Source organism: Lepisosteus platostomus, chromosome 10 (genome assembly GCF_059453375.1).
Source record: "Lepisosteus platostomus isolate fLepPlt1 chromosome 10, fLepPlt1.hap1, whole genome shotgun sequence".
Lineage (NCBI taxonomy): Eukaryota > Metazoa > Chordata > Actinopteri > Semionotiformes > Lepisosteidae > Lepisosteus > Lepisosteus platostomus.
In genome coordinates, this window is record NC_142620.1 from 51,016,039 (window position 1) to 51,042,695 (window position 26,657).

At 51.2% G+C, this 26,657-nt stretch overlaps 1 protein-coding gene across 2 annotated transcripts; it reads left to right on the plus strand.

Moving 5' to 3' along the window:
• Positions 1-2,205: 2,205 nt before the first annotated feature.
• On the plus strand, positions 2,206-25,617 carry sesn4 (sestrin 4). 2 transcript variants are annotated; one of them, XM_088597022.1, is made up of 10 exons: positions 2,212-2,361; positions 3,534-3,694; positions 16,162-16,362; positions 16,553-16,735; positions 17,726-17,944; positions 19,095-19,209; positions 19,831-19,955; positions 20,656-20,837; positions 21,702-21,846; positions 22,657-25,617. In XM_088597022.1, exons 3-10 carry the CDS (start codon positions 16,171-16,173, stop codon positions 22,744-22,746), a joined length of 1,251 nt encoding a protein of 416 aa, XP_088453148.1. In that variant the 5' UTR covers positions 2,212-2,361; positions 3,534-3,694; positions 16,162-16,170; the 3' UTR covers positions 22,747-25,617. The 2 variants fall into 2 exon arrangements, with proteins under 2 accessions (XP_088453147.1, XP_088453148.1); XM_088597021.1 differs by lacking the exon at positions 3,534-3,694 and having other exon boundaries at positions 2,206-2,361.
• Positions 25,618-26,657: the final 1,040 nt, after the last annotated feature.

Sequence of the window (26,657 nt, forward strand, 5' to 3'; positions counted from 1 at the left end):
TCATCCACTCGGTCCCCTCTTGTATTGCAGGAGGGAAAAGGGAATATTTTGTGGAACGGGTCCACACGCCTGGGGGGGCGAACTAGTATCTGATAGCAGCACAGTAGAAAAAAAACAGCATTAGAATAACAAAGGCAGGGGCAGCTCGGGTGCACTGTGCGGTAGGAAGCGCTGGGTGCTTTGCATGCACAGTGCCGCTTGACTGAGGATTGCGCACGCAGGCACTACAGGCCCAGGTTGGCTGGCTCAGGCCTGGCAAACTCGGCGCCCTGTTGCTGCGGTTGCCCACCAGCTCGTCGGGCCCGGGGGGGCCTTGCTTTCCGAAAAGCAGCGGCTTGTTTTTTTTTGACAGCGGGAAGGATGGAGGGCGGGGCCCACGCCAATGCTTCACGGCAACAGGAAGATCCGCGCACCTGTCCCGGCCGGGGGTCTGCGAGCCGAACCCCCACAGAGGGTGCGGTTTCCAGCGCTGAACTCTGGGAGCGTGCCTGATCCCGGCTTGCAGCTCTCTGTACACCTGTTAGAGCACAGCAGGCAGAGTGTGGCGGAGCGCGAGCCCTCCTTTAGCGAGTTCTTCTAGGTTTTATTGGTTTGCAGATAGAATGAAATGCATGAATAAATCCAGAGTCTTCATCAGTCTATAAAGCTGTCAACTTAAGAACTAGTTGCCTTTTATGTAATGTTTTGTTTTCAAAACTGTGATGATCCTTAAATAAGATAAAAGGACAAAAGGGGCATTTCCCCCCTTTTTTTACATTACAATTGTGACACCTCTGGGTAAAAAAGGCTTTTAATGGCAGAAGGTTTTGTGTTTATAGTTTATAAGGTAGCTACCTATGCAAAGGTTGACATCACACTGCACAGGCTTCTTAAACGAAGAGACTAGCTATGTGTCTCAACAACAAAAAAGCGTTTAAACTGAATGTGTCTTAAAGTAACTTGAAATCCAATCCGTTTGGGGGGGAAAGAAGAGAGAAATTGCATGAAGATTTTTTTTTTCTCCCAGGCCTAGAAAGGAAAGGGTTAACTACCAGGCCCCTTTTCCTCTTGCTGTCTCTTTTCTTGCCTTGTAATTTTCCACTGGAGTTTGTCGGCACATAACAATTGCCGTTTGGAAGACAGGGTAGCCGAATGGGTTTTCAGGCAAAGCTCATCTTAAATAGCATCCTCATTCACCACCCATCACCACCATCAGCCTCTGTCCTGAACTGAGCTCCTCTGCTCCTCTCTCTGTCAGTATGTGCTTGTTCATCTGGGGCCCTGTCACATTAAAATGAGCAATATGCGTGCAACACATCACTAGGCAGTTCCAAGGTGGACATCATGCCAGAAGGGCCAGACACATATGCTCATGCAGAAGACTAGCATTTATGTTCAAATTATTTGCAGAAATATGCATATATTTTTATCAATGGTCAATCAATGATCATTTATGGGTTTTTTTTGCTCTGTGCAAATTTAACATTTTAAAATGTTAAGGAGTTTAATTCATGCTGCGGATCAAACAATTCTTGTTTGGCATTATTTTTCCAATATTTACTTATCAAGTGTCATGCAAAATGATTTTTTTTCAGTTGCAGAGGCTTTGCCATTGTAACGCAGAGCCAAAATCCGAACGAATCAAGTTACGACAGCTTCTTGGAAGACTTCTGAATCACCAAACTGTTGTGTGTAATAATACCCCCCTTGTGTTGTGTTAACAAATAACCACGTATCATCATAAAACACGAATCCTTCAGCAAACGGTTTCGAGGGTATCTGCCATCTTAAGACCCGCTACAATAACATCTCTCTGCACAGACACAGCAACACCATTCGGATCGTCCAAAAAAAAAAAACGCAGCGCAGCTTTTCAAAAAGCACCAGTTTTTTTTTTTAATCAATCCCCCCGCCCTCTCCGTGCTCGCAGAGGGGGGGTCTCATTTCTGTCTCCACACACTGCGCCTGAGCCTTCTGCGGCAGTAGAGGGTGGGGGCGGAGCTCGGAAATTGACAGGTAATTTTCCACCAGGCGCTCTCTCTGATTGGCTCTGGCCGGGAGTCACGGGCTCGGGCCTAAACACTTCCGTAACTGAGCTCTGATTGGCTGCCCTCCCTCCCACCTGAGCCCCGGCCTCCTGTCCCGCCCCCGCCCTCCCTGGATTGGCTGAGCCCGCCGCGGATCTGTCACTCTCGGGTCTTTTTTTTTTTTATGCCCAGGCTTGTCGATCTCTTCTTTGTTAGCTGGTGAACATCAGAGAGAGCGGACCAGACCAGACTCCCACCCCCCCCCTCTATCAATGCACTGAACAAGAAAATGATCATCTGTACGAAGAAAATGGACTACCCCATAGGAAACCAGTGCCAGCGAGTCCAGAACCAGGTACCGTGTCGCCCCAGTTCTGCACAATAAAAGCGAGAGAGGTGACTGGTAACGAGCGGACCTCATATTCATCCTCGGCTTTTAGAAAAACAAGTTGTGCAGGGAAAAGTTGGCCAGTCTTGTCGCTTTCATTCATTCGATGGACCGAAATCAGTTGGTGCTGTTGTTGCTGCTGCTGTTGTTTTTTTTAATTCGGGTTCCGAGGTGTTTTACTTCTTAAAAAATAAAATAAAATGCGATTGCTGGCTATATGCATCCTCTTACAGCAGGAGAGCGATTCGCATTTTTAATAACTTCTTGACGAAGAGGTGACAGTTGCGTAGCGCCCGTCCTTAAGTCTTTTTGAAAGGGGGGGTGGGGGCTTTTAACAATTTTGGGGGGTTCCGACACTCATGTCTCTTGTATATTTTTCTTAACGCGAGTTTATTGTACCTCATGCCGTCCTTTTACCCTTATCATCGACCATAAAATACGTCTCGTATTTACAGTTTTGCCTACAGAAACACGTTAAGGTGGTAGCTCAGCAGCAGAGGGGAAAAAAAAAGAGCACAAGAAAATGAATTTCGATATGCAAAATAACGTTATACCTCGCCAGGACAGTACAAAAACACGTCCCTCCTCCGTTTATCTTTGCCTTCGGAAACTTTTCAATGCATGACCAACCCCAGACTGTAATTAGTAATTAGCTTTTGAAATATTAATTACCCCCCCCCTCCCCACCGAGCAAGCATTTTAAAGTTATATGATAAATGTATAAGGAATACTTTCTTGAAGGATGTTGAATCCATTCCTGGAGTTGTGTGCGTGCTGTGTGTGAGGGGTCTACATTCTGTAACTGGGGATTCAGATGTGAAACGTTGAGGAAACGGTTTGAAACTGAGGAGACAAGAACAGATCCATCAGCTGTTTTAGGCTGAGAGCGGATCTTAATGAGTCCGATCGTTTGCAATAAGACCGTGCGTAGTGCTGCTAGAGACGGAAGACTGTGCCAGTTATGTACAAGCATTCAGACCAGTATGGGATGTGTTGTTGTTGTTGTTGTTGTTGTTTTTTCTGCTTAACGCTTTTGTTGCAAATGTAAGAGACGGATTTCCAGTCGTATTCCTACCGCTGCACAAGAAACTAATGTCTTTCGTGCCTTGTATCTTGTGAAACATCCCTGGACTTTCCAGTCCCCCCTGACTACAGCAGCTCCGGAGGAGGGACGGCTCCTACAGTATGTCTCCACTGGGTCCTATGAACATGGACAGTCGGGTCGTGATTCCTGGGGGTTCGCTTGTAAGAGTCGCGGGCAGACTTGATTGTCCCTCAAGGTTACCGTTTTGTGACTCGTGTGAGTTTTTTTTTTATTTTGTCGCTTGTGGTGGTCGTTGAAGTAAGGTGGTGGGGTGGTGGTGTTGGTGTTGTGATGCGAAATGAGTGGAAAGGTCGTGGTTGCAGCAGTCCGGGGCTGGAGTTGTGCATCTGTGCCGTGCGGGGTTGCCCGTTGTGTCCTCCCGAGAGATGGGGAGCTGTCACTTGCCCTTCCTCTCTCCGTGGTCGTGGATGTTTTTAGGGCAAACTGGATAAGGATCCCTCGCCGTCTTTGTGCTGTGATGCTGGATGCTGCCAATCAAAGTTGTTTTTCTCCACTCCTGGGTGCAGTGCGGTAGATCACCGACGGGGGGCGCTCCTGGCGCTCGAACTTGTTTACTGCGATTTTTCAGATTGGGAGAACAATAGAGGAATTTCATTACTGGGTGTTTTTTCCCCCCTAATTAACGTGATCAGACCTTTTTTTTACAAACGCGAGTGTTTTAATTTAACATTCCCCTTTCTATCTACGAGCTTCTTGTGCTGAGCTTCTCGACTGCTTTCCTGTTTTCCTAAATTCCCTTGTTCATATTATTCATCAATTTTTCATTTCTTTTTTGGTCTCCTTCTTCCGTGTCCTGCATTGGCTGAGAAAGCTGTTGGCGAGGGTGGTGTGAGTGAGCTCCTCTGATCTTTTACATTTTTGTCCTCGGACTGCGCTGTAATAAAGTACAGTAACTTGGCATTAAAGTTTTGATTCCTGTGGTCCTTGATCTGTAAAACTCCCCATTCATCGGCAGTGTTGGGGCAAACATTCTTTTAATGACACTCGTGGATGAAAAAAATCTTTTTTTCTTTCACATCTCTCCTTCTTTCATTTGGCGTTACGCCATCGGCAGTCTTTTTCTGAGGTGCAGGCGGTTTTGCACGTCCAAGCGATGGAGGAAAATGAATTTCATTCCCAGAAGTTCTTTTATTGCAGTTTTTGAAAGGGCAGAGGAGTGACGTCATCTCGGCCAGCTCTGCCCTCCTCAGAATGGTGTCTCTGGGGCGGGGGAGATAACTAACGCTTGCATAGGAATTTCAGACTGAGCAGCAGAGAAAGGTGGACGGAGCAGCACGATATTTTTATAGTTTTTCTTTTCCCGGCACTGGGACTTGGGGGGACCGAGCAGGCAGTACACAGGAGTGCTCTTGTAGGAGTGTCCTTGTCCAGACCGATCCGTGCAGACCTGCTTCTCGCCGGCCAGTGGGTGCTGTTCGTCTGTGAGGGTGCCACAGTCCAGTTCTGTGCACCAGGGACGACTCTCCCCCCTCCCTTCCTTGAGAGCAGAGCGCCTCTCGTTCTCTCGTCCACTCCCTGCCCCCCTTCTCCTAGTCCGCACGCACACACTTGGCCCCCCCTACCACACGCACGCACGCACGCGCGCGCGCGCGTGCACGCACCAAAAAAAGCTATAAAAATAACAAGTGCTAAAATGAAATCTTTATCAGCTGACACGAGCTTCGCATGGGAAGTTGAACTGAATTCCCCTGCTGCTGCTGCTGCTGCACTCAGGGAGGCCCAGGGAGGCCCAGAAAAGCTGGAACATTTGGAAACCTGCCGGTAGATGGGTGAGGGGGTGCACAGTGAACACCACAAGTCCCCAGCGGTCTGGCAGTGCGGTTGCCCTCTCTTCTGCACCCCCGCCAAAAAAAAAAAGAAGAATCGGGGACCGAGCTTCTCCAGTGGAAGCTCCCGGACGGGTCGCTGAAGGGGCAGGCAGGGCCACGTCAGCGTTTCCGTTCCCCGTGGGGTTAATTGCACCCCGCCGCCCGGAGAAGACGGAGCGCGTCCGTACACGCTGGGCTCCCCGAAGTCCAGCAGAGCGCTGTTGTTCCCCTGCAACGCTGGCGAGGAAGGCCGAGCAGCGGCGTGCTTGGAAGTGACCCCCCAGGAGTGGAATCCCAATGCCAGGAGACCAGTTCTCCAACAGCCTGAAAAACAAAAGGATGTCAGGTTTTGCACGGCTAATGGCAGCTCACAGGACTGGCCTGTTTCTCGTGAGGCTGCGGGGAGGGCCGAGCCCTGGCACCTGTCCGCCCGGCCGTCTGGGCGCTGCTGTGCTTCCCCAGGCAGTACCTGTTTGCTGCCTGCGCTGCTGCAAAACGTAAACCCCGGCGTAATGGAGGAGGAGGAGGTGGCGTCGTGCAGCTCGGTCTTGGTGGTTTGCAGCACCTTGTCGTGCACGCTGGCAGGGCTGCTCTGCTCTCATGGCGGGGTGCCGCAGTGCGTATGGGGAAAGGGCCCCGAGTCTGGGTGCGAGCTGGGCAAGGCAGCAGATCGGCCGTCCCACTGAGACTGCCCAGGGCTTCCCCTCTGTGTCCTCAGCTCTTCATCCCCCATCCCCTCGAACCCCGACCCTGAGCGAGGGAAAACGTCTGTTGAGCAACGCTTCCCCGAAGTCCGACGCCGCCGGCCGGGCAGGCAGAGAGGAAAACCGTCTCGTGCCGGTCCAGCTCCGCGTCGGCACTAGTCTTCTTTCTGCGTCTTAAAACGAAATTTTCGAACTGCGGGCGACTGCCCTCTGCGTTCTCCCTTTCGAAGACGCCCGCTCCGCCGCCTGCCCTCTCCGCGCCTCATTATTGAGAGTGAAAAAAAGTTTCCTAGCTCGGCGACTGTGTTTTCATCGAGAGGGTCCCCCTGGTGGGGGGGGGGGGGCCGTTTCACCCCAAAGTCTGCGTGCTTTGAAATTCGCCCCCGGCGGGGAAGGGAAATTGTTTTTGTGGCTTTGTATTTCGTGGGTTTGCACGTAGCGGCGCTTGCAGTGTTGGCTGCCAAGGAGGACTCGGCCTGTTTGTTTGACTAAGTGCTTCACTCTGTAGACGCTGCCCTTCCAATCTTCAGCTCAGATATTGAATCTCTGAATGGGCTCAGGATCCTGTTATTTATTTCCACATTAAATTGCTGAGGTGCACCTGATTACTGTACAGCATGCTGTGGAAATGAGTCATTTTTTTTCTACAGTACCCTTGTTCTTGGGTTCTGCAGACAGCTTGCGGTCATAATATTTCCACAAGAGGTTTGTTGTGAAAGAGGTATTTGATGAAAGGGTCTGCTTGCAGAGGAAGTCGGGGGGGAACAACATACAGGCAGAGGGCTACTTTCTGATTGAGGATTCTCTGTAAAAATCGACTTCATTTCAGTGGAAATTTCTTTTTTAAGAATCGGAAAATGACTGGCTTGTACCGGTTATATGCACCGACTTTATTGTGGAGGCACAGTTTCAGGTAGCACTGCAGGACCATATCCTGGGGGCTTCATGTGAGAGAAAGTAACACAACAGTGAAAAGGGCCGTGTGTTGGAGAGAGAGAGAGAGCAGAGGCTAACAGTTGTATCGGTGGGTGAGCTCGTGTGGAGCTGAGCTCTGCCCTCGCACCTTGCGCAACATCTGTAACTCGTTCCCCTGTCCTGCTGTTTCGGGCTCGGGTTCAGGAGAGGGTGATACAGCAGGGAGGGGGGGACTGGAGTGGAAAATCACTGGATAGCGTCATCGGCCTAGGTCCGCGTCGGGCTTTCAGAGAGCTCAGTGCTGCGCTCCCCATTCATCGGGGGGGAACTGACGTTTCCCAGAACCAGCATTCTGGGGCGGACGTATCCCCTTCATTTCCCTTCTCGCTGGCGCTTGTGGAGAGGAGGGGGACCCGCCTTCGCGATTGCCTGTACCTGAGCCGCCAGTCTCATTGTGCCACTGTGTTCAGAGACACCCCGGCCTCTTTTCTTTTTATGTGTTGATGGGGTTCTTCGAAGACGGAGGCAGCCAAAGCCACTTTGAGATGGCCATCAAACGACAAATGACTGAGCAGTGTCCGAAGCATCGTTCAGGGGAGATAAGGGCCGGCTTTCATGAGCTAGGTGTTGGATTGTGGATGCACGGATGAGTAGAACAGAAGATACCAGGTGCCAAAGCCTATTGATTGGAAGGTAACAATATGCCATAAAAAAAAAAAATCATTCACAAAGCAAAATAAGAAAAACCCATTGCTAACTCTTACAGAGACAGTCTTCAAAAATGCTTCTGGTAGCCTTGTCCTCCGATGTCCTGCAGGAGTAAGGGATGAGTTCGGAGTTGCTCATCCCCCTGTGTCCCTGCTGAGCCTGCTAACCTGTGCTCTCGGCTCTCCGACTGCACTCTCTCCCCGCCTTGCAGAAAACAGCCTTTCAGTCATGGGAACGGAAACCGTTGCAGAAGCTAGTCGAGACTCACTCTCAGGTTGGCGGGTGCAGCAGGTTTGCAGGCTGCGATGTCATTTCCTGGCAGCCGGGGGAGCCGTGTCATGAGTGCTGTCGGGGCTCAGCTGCGTGGCGTTCCCCCGATGTGCCCGGGCATGTGAGAGCGCGAGGCGACGCACGTTCGTGGTGACACGTCCGCGGTGAAGCGCTGACCCGCCTGACCCCCCCCCTCCCTGTTGTAACAGGAAAACAACCACTTCACTGTTGGGGGAAAAGAGAGGGGGTGTGGTTGGTTTGTCAAGTTTTAAAAACAGTTGTGTGCACAAGCCTAAAGTGGCAAATGATGTTGGTGTAAACATGCAGCAAGGGCTTTTGCTGTTCTCAAATTAGATTCAGGGTGCAGCTCCAGTCTATTCGTGCTTGAAAAGAAAAAGGCCGCTTCAATGAGGGAAAAAAACAGCCCAGCGGTCAGCGTGTCTGCTGATGTTGTACAGGTCAGACCCCTGGCATTGCAGCCACCGACAGCTCAGTCTCTGTCAGTGTGGGAGACTCGGGAGTGTCGTTCCCTTAAGGTCAAACGCTGTTGCTGCTAAACTGGTGAAAAGGGGGTTTCAGAAGGGTGGAGGTGGCTAAAGCCCTGAACGTATAGGTGTCCTGAAGTCAAACCTACTTTTAATAACTTTAAAGGCACGACAAAAATGTTTAAACCTGCGCCATTAAGACGCAGTGAAAATAGAGTCTGCAGGGCGCTCAGCCCTTCTAGCCCGCTCGGTTGTTCGGTTGCAATTGAAATGGCTTAGACACCAGGGGGCTTGTTCCAGACCCCTGCAACTCTTGGTGTAAAGTTCTTTTCTCAGCGAGGCTGTCTTTGCACATGGAACCTAACCTAGAGGTGGACCACTGTATTAAAGAATGGAGGTTTTCTCCTGTTGACAAGCTCTTCTCAAAAGCTTCTTAAGAAAGAAAGCCTTTTCTTCAGGCTTTTGCACAGAGTTGTGACATACTGAATGATGCTCTTTGTAAGTGAATGTAAGTGTGCAGAATAAATTTAGGTTCCCAACCCTATCATCCCCTGTGCTGAAAAATTGTGCGACTGAATAAAATGTTCTTTTTTCCAATGATTTGGCAGTAACTTCTCCCTAACTGGTCTGAACCCCCATAAAAGCTTATCATGGTAAACCAATAGTGTTACCATGTCTTTTTCCCATAATGACCTTTAACCTTTAACATTTAACCTTTACTGTGGGGCATCACAAGGTTAGTGCTCTACTTTAATGCCCTGTAGGATTTGTGCATGGGGGGGTGTGTCTTCAGCAGGCAGGTCCCCTAATCTCTTGTTGAGCTCCACACTCAGTTTTTCCTGAGAGCGAGAAAACGCAACAGACACAACCAGCTGCTTGTGAGCAGGATAACCGAGGTTGTTTTAATAAGGCGTTTGTGTTGGAAAGAGGCAGGTTAATTAGAGGCAGAGCTGGGGAGATGAACAGGCTTGGTATTAAGAGGCGGCTGAGAAGCACTAGACGATGACATCCGACCACCCCTAGCTCTGTCACGATAACCAGAGTCCCCAGATCTCTCTCTCAGATGTCTGCAGGGGCAGAGGGCCTAGAAGTTATTTTTAAAAAAAGGAAAAATAAGTTCCTGTGATGCTGCTGGAGGAAGGTTTTATTGACCTTTTCCCCTCGAGGAACAATAACGCATTTCACCCCATCTTGAAAACCTGTTTTCATTTTTCTCCTTGTTTTTAGTTTGCGATTAAAAAAAGGCCTTTAGCCCGTGGGGCTTCTGGCAGGCTGTCACCAGATCATGCACACATGGAGTGTTTTTGCGATCAGGAATGGAGGATTTACATCTTTTAAAGGCAAAATCAAAAAGAACTGCTGCGTTGTTCGCTGTGGGGCAGCAGAGTGGATCTGGCGCCGATTGTTGATTTGAAAATTCAAAAAGATGGATGCATTGTAAGAAATACAGATCGGTATATATTTCCCCACATACTATTCTCTCAGGTGGTTCTTTCTGGCCTTGTCCTGTAGCCTGCTTGCTTCGATTCTGAGAGGCAGGGGGGTGAGGAGGGTGATGGCTTGTGTGTCTCTTTGCAGTTCTTTACTATGTATGAAGCTGTGGATATTTTATTCTGGGAGGAATGTAAAATAGCCAGTTACGTTGGCAGGGAGGTTTCTGGAACGTAGCAGCTCTTCTGCCTCAAAAAGAAAGCATTCTGGGTTCTTTTACTTTTTCTTTCTCCTCTGAGGGTGTGTGTCTTCAACCATGCCAAGAAAGTACCAGTGTTCCTGTACAGAGTCCCTGCTTGCTGTTTGTGTACCAATCTTTAATGTATGGTCTTGGCGGAACTGGCATTGCGTCATGGACCACAGGTGCACCCGGCTGTCCTGCCTCATGAGCTTATCCCTGCTGTGGTTTTCCTGCTGCACAGGAAACCGGTCTTCAACAGAACCATCCTCCTGATTCTTGGCCACTGGGCGCTGGGGCAGTGCTGGGCAAGGCTGTGGTGGAATGCCAGGTCTGTGGTGGAAGGCCAGGGTTGTGCCTGGCAGAGCATGTGGTGGAACGCCAGGGCTGCGCTGGAATGCCAGGGCTCCGGGGGAACGTCAGTGCTGGGCCGGGCAGGTCTCTGGTGGAACGCCAGGTCTGTGGTGGAAGGCCAGGGTTGTGCCTGGCAGAGCTGTGGTGGAACGCCAGGGCTGTGGTTAGACGGCACAGCTGTGCTCTGGAGAGACGCTGTTTAGCTAGACATGATCTTCTTCCTGTGTCTGCTGCAGAGGAGGCAGTGACCATAGCTGCTGTTGTACTGCCAGTGTGTTGTACTACTCAGACCACAGCTTTGAAGCTTTGAGACATGACACATGTTCTGAGGTATTGTTAAGGGGGGAGGGGGGTCATAATGGTCAGGTGTTTTGTTCCAAAAGCTCCTAATTGTGTATTAAGATATTAATTTCTCCCCATTTTTCCACATAGCAGTTTGAGGGCGATTCAGCTTGGAGCCAGGGTTGGTAGGCCTGAAGTTGCTTCAGGCAACAGCTGTTCATGGCGCCCCTGAACAGCTCACTGACTGTTCTAGGGTCGTTCACCCATCCCGGCACAAACAAAACAAAGAGTCCAGAGACGACCGAGACCCTGACCCACAGGGTGTGCGCTCCAGCTCCTGAGCAGGGCCCTCAGTGATGTAATCATCTGAGTTCAAGTGCTTCCTGATCTTGCAGAGCAGTGGATTTCAGACTGAAAAATGTTGAGAGAAGTTTAAAACAATTCCCACCTTTTTATTGGGTTGCAAAAGAACATAAAAGTTAGAAACAAGAGGGGCCACTTATCTCCTGAAGTGTGGTTGGAAGTATGTAATTTTCTGATCCCAGGATCTTATCCAGACACTTCTTTCTGCTTTAACAGCACGGCTGGGTAGCTCGTTCCATACTCCCGCCACCCTTTGTGTAAAGAAGTGCGTGTTTCTGCAGACCCGGTCCTCTTGACAGCCGCATCACCGTGAGTGCGTGCCTTTCCCGTGTCGAGTTTTGACAGCTTTACACCGGTAGTGTGTGTGTGTGTGTGTGTGTGTGTGTGTGTGTGTGTGTGTGTGTGTGTGTGTGTGTGTGTGTGTGCGCGAGACAGGCTTGGCCCGGCTGTCCTCCCTCTCAGGTTTCCAGTTGGTAGTGGCAGCGGGGGGCAGAGGGAATGACAGCGATGTGGCAGCGGGCAGATAAAGTGACAAGACACATGTGCATCGGACTATAAATATCCGCCAGATTCTGCGGCTGTTTTCCTTGAGAGACAAAAGTGGATCAGCCCACTCAAACCCGTGCTCGCGCTACACTGGACAAACCTGCTGCCTGCCTGTCTTCCACCCCCCTGCGTGCACACACACACAAAATAGTTTAATTTCCCTTCATTCCCCCAGCGAGATCAGAGAGGCAGCAGGAGTGACCGAAGCAGGCACCAGGGGTGAGAGCAGGCTCTCCTGCCCCAGCGCGTGGCGGCGGGGGCGAAATCTTACTTTTTTGGGGGCTTGTTCTTTAGGAACGCTTGACTGGCAACGAAGCATGTGACAGGGGCACTGATATCAGGATCCCGTTTCCGGCTGGAGGTGCTCGCAGTCGGGTGTCCGAGCTAAATGAGCAGCTGAATTTGCAGAAACGTCTCTCTTCTTTAAACCAAACTCTTCTTTAAATAGAAAAGAGCACCTCCCCTCCCTCTTCCTCTTCTGTGTGTAGGATAGGTTTCCTCCTGTTCATCTTGCTCGCTAGGAAAGATGAAAGAGAGGCTCGTTCCGCAGAAGAGAAGCCGGGCCTCCTGCTCGCGCCCAGTCGCCAACGAGCTCGCAGCGCGGGGCCGTTCGAATGGGTGACCGCCGCGCCGCGCCAGCTGGGGGGGCCACGCAGACGGGGGGGGGGGCGGGCAGGTGGCAGGAAGTCGACCGCCCGGCGTGGGTGGCACCACATGTTTCCCAGACAGCCCACCCGCTGCGGGTCAAAGATAGTCTGCCATGGCACGGCGCAGCGGGGGGGGGCGGTGCCCGCGGTGGCTGTGGTGGCACTCCGCCTCCTGGTGTCGGGTGCGAGCGGCCGGGCCGGTTTTCGCAGCTGCAGCGGCTCGGACTGCCCTCACCTACAGCACGAGCGCCCTCCCACCCGCGGGCGAAATGGAGCCGACATTGGCACGGGCGCACAAATGCCCGCGGAGAGGGAGCAGGCCAGGCGGAAGAGCGCTGCGCGTGCGATCCTCCGTCGCAAGTGAAGCTCGCCACGGCTGCCTGCCTGCCTACCGTTCGCGGTGAGGGGCCGGTAACACCCCTCTCGGGGCCCCGGGAGCCCGTGGCTGGCAGGGGGGACAGAAGGGGCATCTCCTGGCTGGTCACCCGCCTGTTCGACTGCAGCCCAGCAAGGGGGAGCAGCTGGGCCCGGAGTCCAGCAGCATGACTGTTCTTGAACCCCAGCCAGGACAACTCCAGCAGAGCTGGCAAACCTAGACCATGCCCCCCTCCCCACGTCCAGCTGGGTACCCCACTCCTCTCTCCGGCACTCTGATTTACACCCCGACTCTCAGGACCCTATTACACTCACCCCCTCCCTCCTGCCCTTCTGGCTCCTTTCAGTATCGACTGTCGCCCTTCAGACAGTGTTTTTATTCCTTGATCTTATTTATTTTTTCAACCCCCTTCACCTCTTTCCTCCTCTCGTATGTTTCTGCCTCCCTCTCAGGGCTCCGGGTCTCTCCCCCCGGCTCCACGTTCCTCTGCCTCTGCTTCCCCTCCCTCCCCCATCCTTTCCCTTCTCCGGTTTTGCATTAGTCTCGGTTGCTAAAGCACTTCTTTACACAAAGAGTTGTGGGAGCATGGGGCAGTTGTGTTGTTGAACCCCCCCAGTTTTTCTCTCTTTCTCCCCTTAATCATGGTCTGAACCCCAGATTATTCTCACTCTCCTCTCTCGCTCTCTCTGTACCGCTGTCCCAACAGACTCTCCTGCATGAAAGGGAAACTGCAGTCACAATTTCTCAGACCGATTTACACTTCATTCACAATATAATTTACTTGACGGTGTGGCAAGTTTGTACTTATTCCTAATTAAGCACAAAATCGTGAACTATGTGAAGGTACTGGATGGTCGCCGTGTTGTCACAAACCGCTGGTAAAACGGGCCCTTCCTGCTTGCTAGTCATTGTAATGACTGATGTCAGGTGATGTATGAGTGAATGAGTACAGGTTGTGCAGCAGATATTTCACAGCAGAAATATTCCAAAGTGGTCAGCATGCAGAGTCAACAAGCAAGCAGTATTTGTCGAAAATAAACATCTCGGAAGTCAAGAGCACTATTTCTGTTGGACTTAAAGAGCTGTTTAAAAGAAGCCTGCTTGTTTAAAATATAGTAGTGCCACATTACCTTACCTGAAGTTTTGTTAACTTGTTCTGAATTGCTGGCAATGAAGGCAATACGGCGTTGCGTGTACCTGGAAATGTCTTCTATTTTGTGATGTAAATTGGAGGTTTTAAACATTACAGTGTACGTCGTCCTTTCATGGTGGTTTAAAATGCACTCATCGTTTGCGATTCAGATGCTGTTTTTTTTTTCGGGGTTAGAGAGAACGCCGATTCTTTCGTACTCCGAAATCTAAAAGCAGCGTTGCGTGTTCCCCTTTAATCCCTGGGTGTCTGTCACTCTCCCAGGAAGCAGCTGTGGCCAGTTTGCTTCCTCACGCAAGAGCTGTCAAGGGGGAAAGAGAGAGAGAGAGAGGGAGGTCGCCTTACTCAAACCTAAACCTTTCTCTAATCCCCCCAGTCGTCTGCTGTACAGCGCAGGGGGGAGAGGTAGGGGGCGTTTCTGCCACTTCATCCAGGGCGATCTCGTCCTCCTCCTTCAGACGGCTCCGACAGCTGCCAGGGCCCTGATCATCCAGCTCTCCGTCGGTCCTGTTTGAAAATCTAGACCCCGAGGGGGGGTGATGACTGGGTCGTGGCTCCTGTGTTTCGAAGGGGAGCGGGGCTTGGCCTGCTCATTCACGGGGCGCGAGGGAAATCAGCTCCAGCCGTTTTTGGTGGAGGTGGGGAAAAGGGGGCCTTATTTCTGGTATTGATAAAACAGTGGCTTTGGGCAGCGGGTGTGGGTGTTTCAGCTCGCTGGTTTCGGGCGGGATTCACTGCGAAAAGCTGGGGTTCTAGAGGAAAGTTTCTGGAAGTGAATTGGCAAGCATGATGGCTCCCAGCATCCACAGGGGCTGTTCCCTTCCCATGTGCGCCCCACGACGCCGGGCAGCGGGTTCTGACAGCACGACGTCATCGGGAGCGACGGGTGGGTTTTAGACGGGGTTTGTGTTACTGGTGCTTCGACAGGAACGCTGCAGTGGGAAATTCGGCGCGCGCGTCGTACCTCGCGCGGAACGCAAGCTTAGAGACAGTGGGAATCTTCGCAGACTTCCTGGTTAGACTCTGGCAATGGTTACGCCACACTACCAGCCAGGATTGCACCCTTCCCCACACACACACAACCCTGCAGCTGCAGCCTCGTCCTGTCCTCCTGGGCCCCGACTGCCTTAATTAAGAGCATCCATTTGCTTAATTAGTACGAACTGGTCAGGTTCTCCAGGTCCAGTCGTAGTGACTGTTGAAGGCAGTGCTGGAGGATCTGCGGGGGTTTATGGGTAGCCTCAGGGAGTAAAGATCCAGAACCAGTGATCAAACAGACCGATGAAACGAACCGCCGATTCGGATAAAGTCATCAAGAGCCCGGGGTGAAATGAAAATGAAAAGGCATGGTGTGAACTTCAGTGAGCTGCAGGACAGAGGCTCTCCAGAACCACTTTGTATATACTCAGTGACCAATACTGAATAGTGCAAAGATGGAAGATGGGGGCTCGGCTCAGACAGTCTTTGCATTCCTGTATTCTGCACTTGGGTAGCTCTCCAAACTATCCCACAAAAAGCTCCTAAACCACCTTTTTTTAAGGGACGGGATTACATTGGGAGTAAAATGCACTACACTGATCTAAGTACACAGATTGAGACGCTTGTCAACGTATTTATTACTGAGCTCAGACCTGCAGTAGGAAGAACAGAATATGAAGAATAAGGAACAGTAACTAAAACCAGGCTTTCATCTTGTGAAAAGCTTGTTGAACCAAGGAACAAGGAATGTGTGTGTCTTGTAATTATTGTTTTCATAAAACCTTTTGAGGAGATTTGTTTGTGCTGTCATTGTGTTTTATTTGAGAGTGTTCCCTGTAGATTTTCTAAAAGTCTTATCACCAGGTGGAGATGCCCAGGCTTGTATTGTGGCTTTTAATAAGGGGTTTTTTTTAACCCATTTAAAATCTTTTGAGTTATTGTCATGGGTGTAAGAAAACACAGGAAAAGAAAAAAAAACTTTTCTAGTGTTGGGTGGGTATGAGGCTGTCCTCTTAAAGAGGAGGTCAGCATCAGTCTTCTGTAACTTAACTAGATTTGTAGAGCACAGAGAAGAATGTTGATTTGCAAAGTGATGTGCGGTCCTATTTTGTGCTGGAAAGTAGTTTTATTTCCAGTGTTTGAGTTGCACCTGTGTGGTTTTTCTCGCGTCTCACATTTTGACAACAAAATCAGAGAGTTCATTGTTCGTTTTGTCCTTTACCGAAAAAAATTGAGTAGATACTGCAGGGCTCTACGACTTGTTTAAAGAGTCCAGGGCTAACTCATTTGAATACAGTGTGAACACAAGAGTTCATTTGCATATGCCAAGCAGAGCTCCAATGTCAGCTGTGCTTAATCAATGATAGCGGGGGCTGATTGGTGCTGTCTGTGTGTCCTCCTGGCCAGGTGGTGAAGATGAGCTCAGAGAAGGAGCGGTCCCAGCTGCTGTGTGTGAAGGCCCTGGCCAGCAGGGGGCGCCTGGACTCAATCACACAACAGATGGGCTACCACCCGCAGTACCTGGAGAGCTTCCTGCGCACACAGCACTACATCTTGCACATGGACGGCCCCCTGCCTCTGCACTACCGCCACTACATTGCCATCATGGTGAGCCACATGCAGCAGTCCTCTGAAGTTTACTGGGGTATAGCATAACGCAAACAAGAATGCGTAGCCAGTAATGGTGCCTTGCATTAATATTGTGCTGAGTACGGAAGTGTGGTTGCTGACCCTGCTGTAGTAACCGTTCCCATCTGCCTGTGTCCCCGTCTGTCTCTCTGCCGTCGTCCCCACGCAGGCTGCTGCCCGGCACCACTGTCGCTACCTGGTGTCTCTTCACTCCGCCCACTTCCTGCGGGTGGGCGGGGACCCCGTGTGGCTGCAGGGCCTGGACTCCGCCCCCCCGCGGCTGCGCAGCCTGGACCAGCTCAACAAGGTGCTGGCGCACCGGCCCTGGCTCACCGCGCGGCAGCACATCGAGGTACGGCGGCCCGGATAGGGGAAAAGAGCGAAAGGGCAGCGCAGGTCCGCAGGGTCTCCCGTCAGGAGAGGGAATGTAGAGATCCGAGTCCTGGCCTGGCTCGAGGGAATTCTGAACGGACTGGGACTATAGAGCCCCCTGCAACGCTGCTGTAATTCGGGGCCCTGTGAGAAATACTCCTCGTGTGTGCGTCCCCTCCAGCGTTCTTCCAGACATGGCCGTTTTGGTCACGAACTGAACTCATTTCTAACCTCCCCTAGTCTGTGCTGTTGCGGCCCTACGATAGGAAGCACATACCTGTATCTGAACCGTTCCCTGAGTGAGTCATTGGCATGACGATGTGATGAGGCCTGAGAGATATTAATAATGCAGAGGAAAAAGCCAAGATTTTAAATGGAGGGTCTGAGGCCGTTCTAGAAGCCCCATGTCTCTTCTAGGCCGTTCTAGAAGCCCCGTGTCTCTTCTAGGCCGTTCTAGAAGCCACGTGTCCCTGTCTCTTCTAGGTCGTTCTAGAAGCCCAATGTCTCTTCTAGGTCGTTCTAGAAGCCCCATGTCTCTTCTAGGCCGTCCTAGAAGCTCTGGGTCTCTGAGGCTGTTCTAGAAGCTCCATGTCTCTTCTAGGCTGTTATAGAAGCTCTGGGTCTCTGAGGCTGTTCTAGAAGCCCCATGTCTCTTCTAGGCCATTCTAGAAGCGCTGGGTCTCTGAGGCTGTTCTAGAAGCTCCATGTCTCTTCTAGGCCGTCCTAGAAGCCCCATGTCTCTTCTAGGCCGTTCTAGAAGCCCCATGTCTCTTCTAGGCCATTCTAGAAGCTCTGGGTCTCTGGGGCTGTTCTAGAAGCTCTGGGTCTCTGGGGCTGTTCTAGAAGCTGCAGGTCCCAGGGCCTTTTCTAGAAGGTTCTAGAACACCTCGGAGGCCAGGCTTGGCCTGACGCTGTGGGACTGGGGATGAAGAGAAAGGGGTTCATGCCTGAAGCTGTCCCTCTCCCGCAGGCGCTGCTGAAGATCGCCGAGCAGTGCTGGTCCCTGGCGGAGCTGGTGCAGGCCGTGGTCCTGCTGGCGCACTGCCACGCGCTGGCCAGCTTCGTCTTCGGGGCGGGCCTGGAGCAGGACACCCCCGAGCCCCCCGGCCTGGCCAGCTACTGCTTCTGCGACGCGGCCAACGGCAACGCGGCCGCCCCCCCCGAGGGGCTGCGCTCCGCCCGCCGCAGGGTGAGTGTGCCGTCGCCTGGCAACGCCGGCACCTCCGCCAAAAAAAAAAAAAAAGGCAGTACCAGTCGGCACTTCCCCGGGGTCGGTTTTCACAAGACGTGACGCAAAAGAGGAGAGGAAAGCACACTCCCAGCAATGAAGGAGATGTGTGGGGTAGGGGAACCTCTGGATATAAGGGGTTCTCAATAAGCCAAACGCGTTCATCCTGATCTTGTGCTGAAATGTAGGCAGGCTGGAAAATTAAAGACGCGTTTGGGAGTATAGAGTGTGCATTCAGCAGACCCTACCTTTCAGATTCCATAGAAGACTTAAGGAGAGATTTTTTTAACTCGTATCCAAGCTCTAGCCAGTTCCTGCTCCCGAGCAGATGTCCTTTACGCTTGAGAGTAAGCAGGGTATGTAGCATTATAGCTGTATTAATAACTGCTGAGAGCCCCTGGTGAGTACCTGTCCCTCAGCCGGTTCTGCACTTGGGACGTCCAGAAGCCCAGCTGTGCAGTCCGGACCACTGCACCGGAGCCAAAGCAGCCTGTTCTGACGCACTATGGCGGAAACCACGGGGCCAAGTCAGACGCAGCCCAAGCGACCAGCCAGTTGCTTTGAGCAGAGGCACCTCAAGTCCATGCAGAACAGCGCGATGTAATGCGATCCACAGAGGATCACGCCGTGAAGCTCAGCCTGGTGTCGCGTGACATTTTCCAAATCCATCCCGGTCCTGCAGTCCTTGAGCCTGTTGAGTGGGACGGCACGCAGCAGGCTCTACATTGTCGATCTCCTTTATTAGTTAGACATGGGTTGCGTCTGAACTTGTAATTACAGTCTGCTAGAATGGCTGGACTTGAAAAAGTCCCGCTGCCAGGTGTGGATCGTGCCTTTGGATGGCAGCAGGAATAATCAGCAGCCCTCTGGGCGCAAATATGGACCAGAGGTTTAAGAGGCGGATATAGGAATGTTAGGGACGTGGTGAGTTCTGCAGCAAGCTTGCTTGTGGCAACAATCACCCCGATTTCATCAGAAGCAAGTGTCGTATTTTCGCTTTGGGAAGTGGCATCGGTCAGACTTCTTTAAAAAAGGCGTGGCTTCCGAAGGGGAGTGGGCTAGCGACTCCTGTAGGGCGGGGCCTCTAACTGCAGCCTGTCTCCGTTGTCAGTCGCTGGACTCCAGCTGCGAGGGGGGCTGTCTGCAGGAGCGAATCCAGTGGGTCCAGGAGGAGAAGGAGAGACGCGGCGAGAGGCGGATTAATGCACAGCCCCTCCTGTACACAGGTAAGCAACAGCCAACCCGGCCCTTACCCCCTCCCTGCAGGTGAGATCACTCCGCGGCCCTCATCTCCCACCAGCGGGAAAGGTGCTGATGCTAAGATCATGACTTTAGCGCTCACATTCCACCACGAACAGGCATGTTTTGGCGGATAGATTTATGAGTTTCTTCGACGGGCAGCGAAGCATTTGTAAAAATAATTATAGTGGAGTAAGGCCATGTGAATTATTCCTCATATTAATCCTTTTTAATTCTTGGCCTGTGGCATGCCAATGATAGCAAAACACATGGCTGCCGATAGATTTTGCAGTGCAGACTGCAGCTGACTGAGGGTACAAAGCGGGCTGTGCTCTTGGGCCCCCGCTGTCTCTCCAGAGCGGCTGAAAGTAGCTCCCCCATTCCTGAAAGATTTGGTACAAGAATAAGAGGTGCAAATTACAGATTAATAAAAGTAGGTATAGGGGCAGCCTTAATCCAGAGCACAGTTCAAGAATTGAAGTGGGAGTTGATCTGGGGATAGATTGAAGTAGCTTGCATTTTCACAGCTACTGCACAAAGCTCTATGGAGCAGGGAGGTGGTGTGTGTGTGTGTACCGCGCACTCAGTGCCTGCCTGTGTGTCTGCAGAGCTGGAGGAAGAGGAGGAGGCGCCGTGCTGCGCGGACCCTTCACGCTTTGTCTCGGACCCCGAGTTTGGATATCAGGATTTCGACCGCAGAGAGGAGGACCACTTCCAGGTGTTCAGGGTGCAGGTGAGGATCCCCTGTTTTGCGAAAGCATTTGGTTTGACATCAGCCACCCCTGAGCCCCACAGAAATGGGCATCGGAGCTGTGTCAGCCCTCAGTTTGAATGTCCTTTGCATTACTGCTTCACAGTAGTGGCCAAACGGGTGGCCAAAACGGGTATTAAGAAGAGGCTGTGTGCTGATTGCCTTTATAAGCACGTACCTGGTCTGTTTGGTATTATCATAGTTGAGTAATGGGGCGGAGCGGTGGCTCTGTGGCTCAGGATCTGTGCCTGTGTCACCTGTGACTGGAAGGTTGCCGGTTCAAATCCCGCGGCCGGCAGAGGAATCCTACTCCGTTGGGCCCCTGAGCAAGGCCCTCAACCCTAACTGCTCCAGGGGCGCCGTACAATGGCAGACCCTGCCCTCTGACCCCCAGCTTCTCTCCCTGTCTGTGTCTCCATGGAGAAAAAGCTGGGGTATGCGAAAAGACGAATTCCTAATACAAGAAATTGTACAGGGCTAATAAAGAAACTATTATTATTATTATTATTATTATTATTATTATTATTATTATTATTAAAGCAGGTGATAAAGGTAGCAGTGGTAGAAACATTACAACACGGTGCAGTCATGGAGCGAAACTGAGCACGAGGTGCCGTTCCGGCAAGCATCTCGGAGAGGAAAGGTCACCTCCGTGTCTCAATTCTTTTTGTTTTGGCAACAGGACTATTCCTGGGAGGATCACGGTTTCTCGCTGGTGAACCGGCTGTACTCGGACATCGGCCACCTGCTGGACGACCGCTTCCGCACTGTCACCAGCCTGCCCAACAGCGTGCTGTCCGGCGGCCAGGGGTCGGAGGTCAAGAGAGCCATCTGGAACTACATCCACTGGATGTTCGGAATCAGGTACCCTTGACACCCTTGACCTTGACACCTCGGCGGCTCTGACGGACCCCTTGACCGAGTCTTACTGACCCGGAAGCTCTCGGATTTGAACCTGCGCTCCTCTGTGCTCGCCCTTGCAGCGTCAAGTCTAGATACAGCATCGGCATCAACTTATTTGTGAAGTCAGGGATTTTTTTAAACATGCATATATGTCTGTGTGGCCTTACTGTGTCTTTTTGGACACTATTTTAGTGCAAGTATTTCGAAGCCTCCCCGCCAGGCTGAGAGATGGGCAGTGAGAAGGAGAGACCCTAGTGAGTTTTTTGGGAGATGAGTCCCTGTGGTGCCCCAGTGTCTATGCGCAGCTGTGTGCTGCTGGGGTGCTTTTCATTTGAGTTAAACAAACCGAATCGCTGATCATCTCTGAGCGCACTCCGCAAATATCCACCAGACCACATGTTCTTAGCTCCCCAGTGTTGCGCCAAAAGCCATTCTCCTGAAGACACTGGACTGATAAGCCTCCTCCCTGCCATAACCGGCCCCCCCCTCTTCCTTTTTCCCTGCTTTACTGAAAACGCCAACGTTTTGTTTTTCTCCCACGGGGCGGCCCCAGTGTTTGCAATCAGTGTCAAAGTTGTAGCCGCGGTGCAGCGTTTAATTGAGTCCCCCAGGTGGCTGTCGCGTTCTGTCTGCCTGCCTGGCGGAGCAGCTGCCAGGGCCCTGGGGACCGCATTAACCGAAACACCTGCAGCAGACAGGCTGGAAGCGTGTTTTGTAGACGGGGCCAGGGAAAGTACTGCAGGGAGAGGGTAGGCCCACTACAGCCCCGTTGGCTCAGGGCTCTGCTGCTAATTCACGCGCCTGTGTGCGTCCGTTTCCCGGTAGGTACGACGACTATGACTACGGGGAGGTGAATCACCTGCTGGAGAGGAATCTGAAGCTCTACATCAAGACTGTGACGTGCTACCCTGACAAAACCAAAAGCCAGCTCTTCCCCCGGCCCTGGAAACCACTGAAACCAGCAGAGAAGGTAGGGCGACCCTCGGCGCCGCGTGACCAGCATCACCGGTCCGGTTTTGCTCTCGCCTGGACGTCGCTTGCCGGAACGTCGCCTAATTTTCTGCCCCGCCGCACGCCTGCGAGAGGCTGATCCCCCCCCCCCTCCAGAGCTGCTGTGCGTCTCCTCTCCACACGGGGGCGTGGTTTCAAGGGCAGCGCAGTGTAGTTATACACATTCAAAACCGGAATCAAAAAACAACTCCTGCAGCACACTGTCAATCGTGTGACAACACTCACTTTCAGAATTCTTGTCACAGTCGAGCGGGGGTCCCCCAGTCCTGGTGACCCCGACACCTGTTGGTTTTCACTCCCTCCCGCCTTAATTACGTTCTTCTGCCCTCAAGTGAGCTAAGAAGTGGCTTCATTGGAATATTTGCATTTTGCTTCCAGTCACAGGTTTGGGATTGCATTGCCCTTACGAGACACAGAGGTTAAAACTCCAACCCAGCCTCTGAAGAGCGGGGAGCAAGCAGCTCAAATGGATCTGATTATTAAGTCAATGAAGGGCTTGATTGTGTCACTGAGGGCTCGGCTGGAGCAGAAACCAACAGGTGTTTGTGTGTGGGTCACCGGGACCAGCACTGAGAACCACTGCTCTAGGTGGTGTCACTGGTGTTACAAACCACCCGAAACATCACGAGCGAGGGGGGGAGGAGAGAGTTCATTTGATTGAGTCACAAGTGAAGATTGGTGTCGGTCAGGGAACTGGGTGCCGAGGGAGGGAACAGAGGGTGGCCTTGTTCTCCCGAGAGCTCACTGTGGCTTTTGTCATCTCCCCCAGGTCCATGTGAACTTGCTGATAATGGAGGCCAGGTTGCAGGCGGAGCTCCTGTACGCCTTGAGAGCCATCACCCAGTACATGATCGCCTAGGCTGGGAGAGGGTGCGCGCGTGTCTGTGTGTGCGTGAGTGCGTGCGTGTGTGTGTGAGAGATGATGGGGAGGGGGGGGGCACGTTGGAGAGAGCGAGAGAAAAACGCACCTTCCCCTCCCTCTCCCCCAACCCACTCCCAACCCCCCCCCAGGGGAAGAGATGGGAAGTGCACTTGAAGGAGAGCGAGAGTGGGAGCAGAGCATGATGGGACTGCGCGAGAGTGCGAGGGCGCAGAGGGAGAGTGTGAGTGTGAAAACAGTGGAGGAGGAGGAAGAGTGAGGCATTCAGCAATACAGAACTGTTAGAACAGTATCTTGATGGGAGACCGCGTTCTTTAGTCCTGGACAGGGAGCCTGTTCAAGTCTAGTTTGACGGGACTCTTTGCATTGCTTCCTTGTTTGTTTTTTCTCTTGCTGTTATTTTGTTTTGCCACAGCTGTGATGCTGTGACAGGTAATGTGCAATTATTATTATAATTATTATTGTTATTATAAATCTCTAGACTGTGATGGAAGCTGAAGTGGGGCTCAGAGAATTGTGCACCGGACACCGTGTGACAGAGTGGGGTTAGTTTTGCTGTTCTGTTTTTTCTTTTCCACTTTTTACGGTTGCGTTGTTGCGGCGCGCCACCTGTGCGGTACAGTGACTGATCACTGCTCGTATCACCGGGATCTTAATGGTTGTTTTTTTAGCTTGGGAGATTTCACGCAGCATTTCAAACTGAAGAAATTCAGAGATTGTTCTTTCCCCAAATTGTTCTTTTTGTCTCGGCACCATCCCCTCCCCCCACCAAAAAAAACAAACAACAAACAGAATGGTCCATCTGAATGGCCATGAGACAGACACAAGTGGAAAGGTCAAAGGTCAGGGCTTTAGGTTTTAGCAACATGCAGAAGGAAGACCTACTCGAACAAAAACACTAAATATAACACTTTTACATAAGCTATAAAGCTCCTTATGATGTTAGAAAGCTAAAACGTTTGTTTTTGCAAATGAGAAGCCCTGACAGTAAAACGTAAAAGTATTTAAGCAGTTTGCTTTTCTCCCAACATCCTATATAAATTTCGAAATGCATCCTAGCACAAAACCCACACCTACCCATCTATGACATGCGCCATTCTCTGGTGCTCTTCACATTTTTCCCAATCTACTGTTTTAAACAAAATCAACTGACCTGTAACACTTCACTACCACCCAAAGAATCTTTTTTTTAAAAAAAAGGAAAAGTGGATGAAAGATTTCCTGTTTGTGAAATTTAATTTTAAGTGAAGAAAAAATATTTTGTTTTGAGTAGCTCATATAAACCTCAAAACATTTGCAGCTGCTGAAGGCAGCTCGAATGAAGGACCGTCTCTCTGGACAAACGGGGAACTCCCTGATACTGACATGCTCATTGGCTGTTGGTTGGACAACTGTGGGCAAGCTGTTGGCAAAGCAGATCTTTAGACAGAACCAGGAAAGGCTGAGGGAGAGGTGCCGTCTGGAGCACTACAAGGCAATAACAGCCATTATGAGCCTCTTGCCATGAGACCTACTCATTCAGCCTGAGTGCTTCCAGGCTGCTGTGACAGTGCAGGTGAAACAATCATCTCCCATTCTGTCTCGGTGTGATCAGACATACTGGTCTTGGCAGGAATGCTACAGACCTTGACTGGAGTGATGTGACTCCCATGGTTTACTTACAGATAACCCCGGTGCGTTTAAAAAAAAAAAAAAGCGTTATGGTACGACTTGGTATTACATCTCTGGTCCCCACCAAGAAAAAAAACAACAACTTTTGTTTATCGTTATTTTTGTTTTATTTTGTTTTTGAGTTCGCTGCTAAACTCCACCCACTGTATTGTTACCCTGAATATTTCAGAGGCAGTAGGTTTGGAAGGCCCATTGCGGGCGCCTTTGTTGAAAAAGAATTTGCATCTCTTATCTCAAACAAAACAAAAGAAGAAAAACAAATGCACATGTCTTTGGTCTGAATGATCCGTGAATCCTTGGGATTTTGACTGTCTGTGCTCCCCCCCCATGCGTTAAGCACAGGTGCCTTTGTTTCGGGGTGGCCTGGAGCTCTGCCCCTATCCGAAGCCAACTGTACTGTACGCCCGCTGCCAACGTTGTGCTGCTGGCTGTGGGGGCACAGGGAGCACCAAATGAGGCCAGCCCACATGCTCTCTCAGCTGTTCTCTCCACACTCTCAAGCCCAGCAGCCACAGCTTTACAGGCGGACTGAACTAAAGAGCTGCCATTCAGCTCCATTCCTCGGCCCTCTTCGTCTGGAGGTCAGAGCTGTGGTTTCGGCCTTGGACTGGAATCTCCAGCAGTGAGGACGCTGGCCAGGGACTGTAGTTTGTTTGCCAGTGGAATCAAAGAGACATTTCTGCCAGTCTGCTCCAGCAGCTGTTACTCCTGCCCAAGTGCACCCAATCACCGTTGAGGACTCCTAAAACAAGCTGTTCACACTCCGGGCCCTGTTCCGGGAGGTCAGGGCAGAACGGATGGGGGCACTTGATACCATCACTGGATTATTTTCATTGGCCACCGAGACTGCTTAGTGACATCACAATGGCACAATCCAATCCCCCTTCCCCTACCGCGAAAGACTGGAGGGGAAAAAAAAACTGGAGGGCCACGCCCCCCTCCCCCACCTATCAGATGGTGAGCTTCAGCCATCACTCACATGGCTCCGCCCCCCCATCTTCAGCAGAGCAGCGGCACAGTGCAGACCCCGAGGGTGACTGAGGGTGCATGGCTACAGCCTACTTGTTCAATATTTACCGCGTAAATGTATGGACATAAAAACTGAAACAAAAAAAATTGTTTTTGGAAACAAGAAAGAGACTTATTTTTTCTATAAAGATAAATATGTTTGACATGTTCGATCTCTGGTGTGCGTGTGTTTTGTCCTTTGGTGTACTCTGTTTTTCCATGGTGTCTCGCATCAGCATGTGCCCAGGGAGGCTTCCAGGTGCTTGATGAGCCCTGAAAGCTGCAGCCCAAACTCCTGCAGATTAGGACAAGAAACGTTCAGCTTCAGGAGAAAATTCTGCCTTCTTGTTCTTGAATGTCAAAGGTAATTTCACGCCACGGGACGGGCCAAGATATTCACGTTGGTTTTCGCTAGAATTGAGTATCTTAGGTAATGTATTAACATGCTTAACAGCTGCAGGTTCAAGTGGGCTTCTTAACTGTTTTTAAAAAACCGTATCGTGGAACAGAGATTCCAGGCGTCTGCAGCCCAGGTTGTGTGGAACTCAGTGCACCTGCTTCTGTTTGTGAACAAACTCATTGACATGCTGTTAATTTTAATTTAATTTAATTAATTGTTTTGAGTACTTGAAGATGTTGGGGGGGGGGGTAGTTGCTTTTTAACTACAGCTTTTCAGAGATGACCTTTGGTTTGAAAAAAACACTTTGCAAACAAGTAAAGCCCTCGACAGGAAAACGAAATCGGCAGGGGTGGGCCTTCCCAAGACCAAGGTTATATTGTCGGAGTCTGGAGCAAATCCCCCACCCAAGTTGTTGAAACAGATACCCTGAATTCTTAGAGGAAATGGCTGGATGACACCCTGGGATCATTTCGCTCCTAACTGCTTAGCAAGCTGGGTGGGGCGAACAGTCTCCTCTTGCTTGTTGTTATTTTTTAACATTCTTATTATCCCAAGAGTTGGGAACAGGTTCGGAACTGCGAGACACTCGTGGTGGAAGAAGCAGTACATGCTCGGCGCCAGCAGAGGGCGCGCAAGGGTCGTGGTTGTCCTGGTGCGCTGTACTGTAGCTCGGCCACCGCTCTGGGCCGTAAGGTGTATAGCCAAGAGCCGCTACTTCAACATTTCGTTCACGGCGGTTCAGCAAACCACGAAACCAGAAGGCTCTGGTTTTCTCGCAGAAACGCCACCCCCAACCCCGCTCCAGTGTCA

Coding starts and splice junctions, on each gene's coding strand:
- sesn4 (XM_088597021.1), top strand. CDS start 2,296: ATGATCATCTGTACGAAGAAAATGGACTACCCCATAGGAAACCAGTGC. Junction 2,362..16,161: donor GCCAGCGAGTCCAGAACCAG/GTACCGTGTCGC, acceptor CCTCCTGGCCAG/GTGGTGAAGATGAGCTCAGA. Junction 21,847..22,656: donor CACTGAAACCAGCAGAGAAG/GTAGGGCGACCC, acceptor CATCTCCCCCAG/GTCCATGTGAACTTGCTGAT.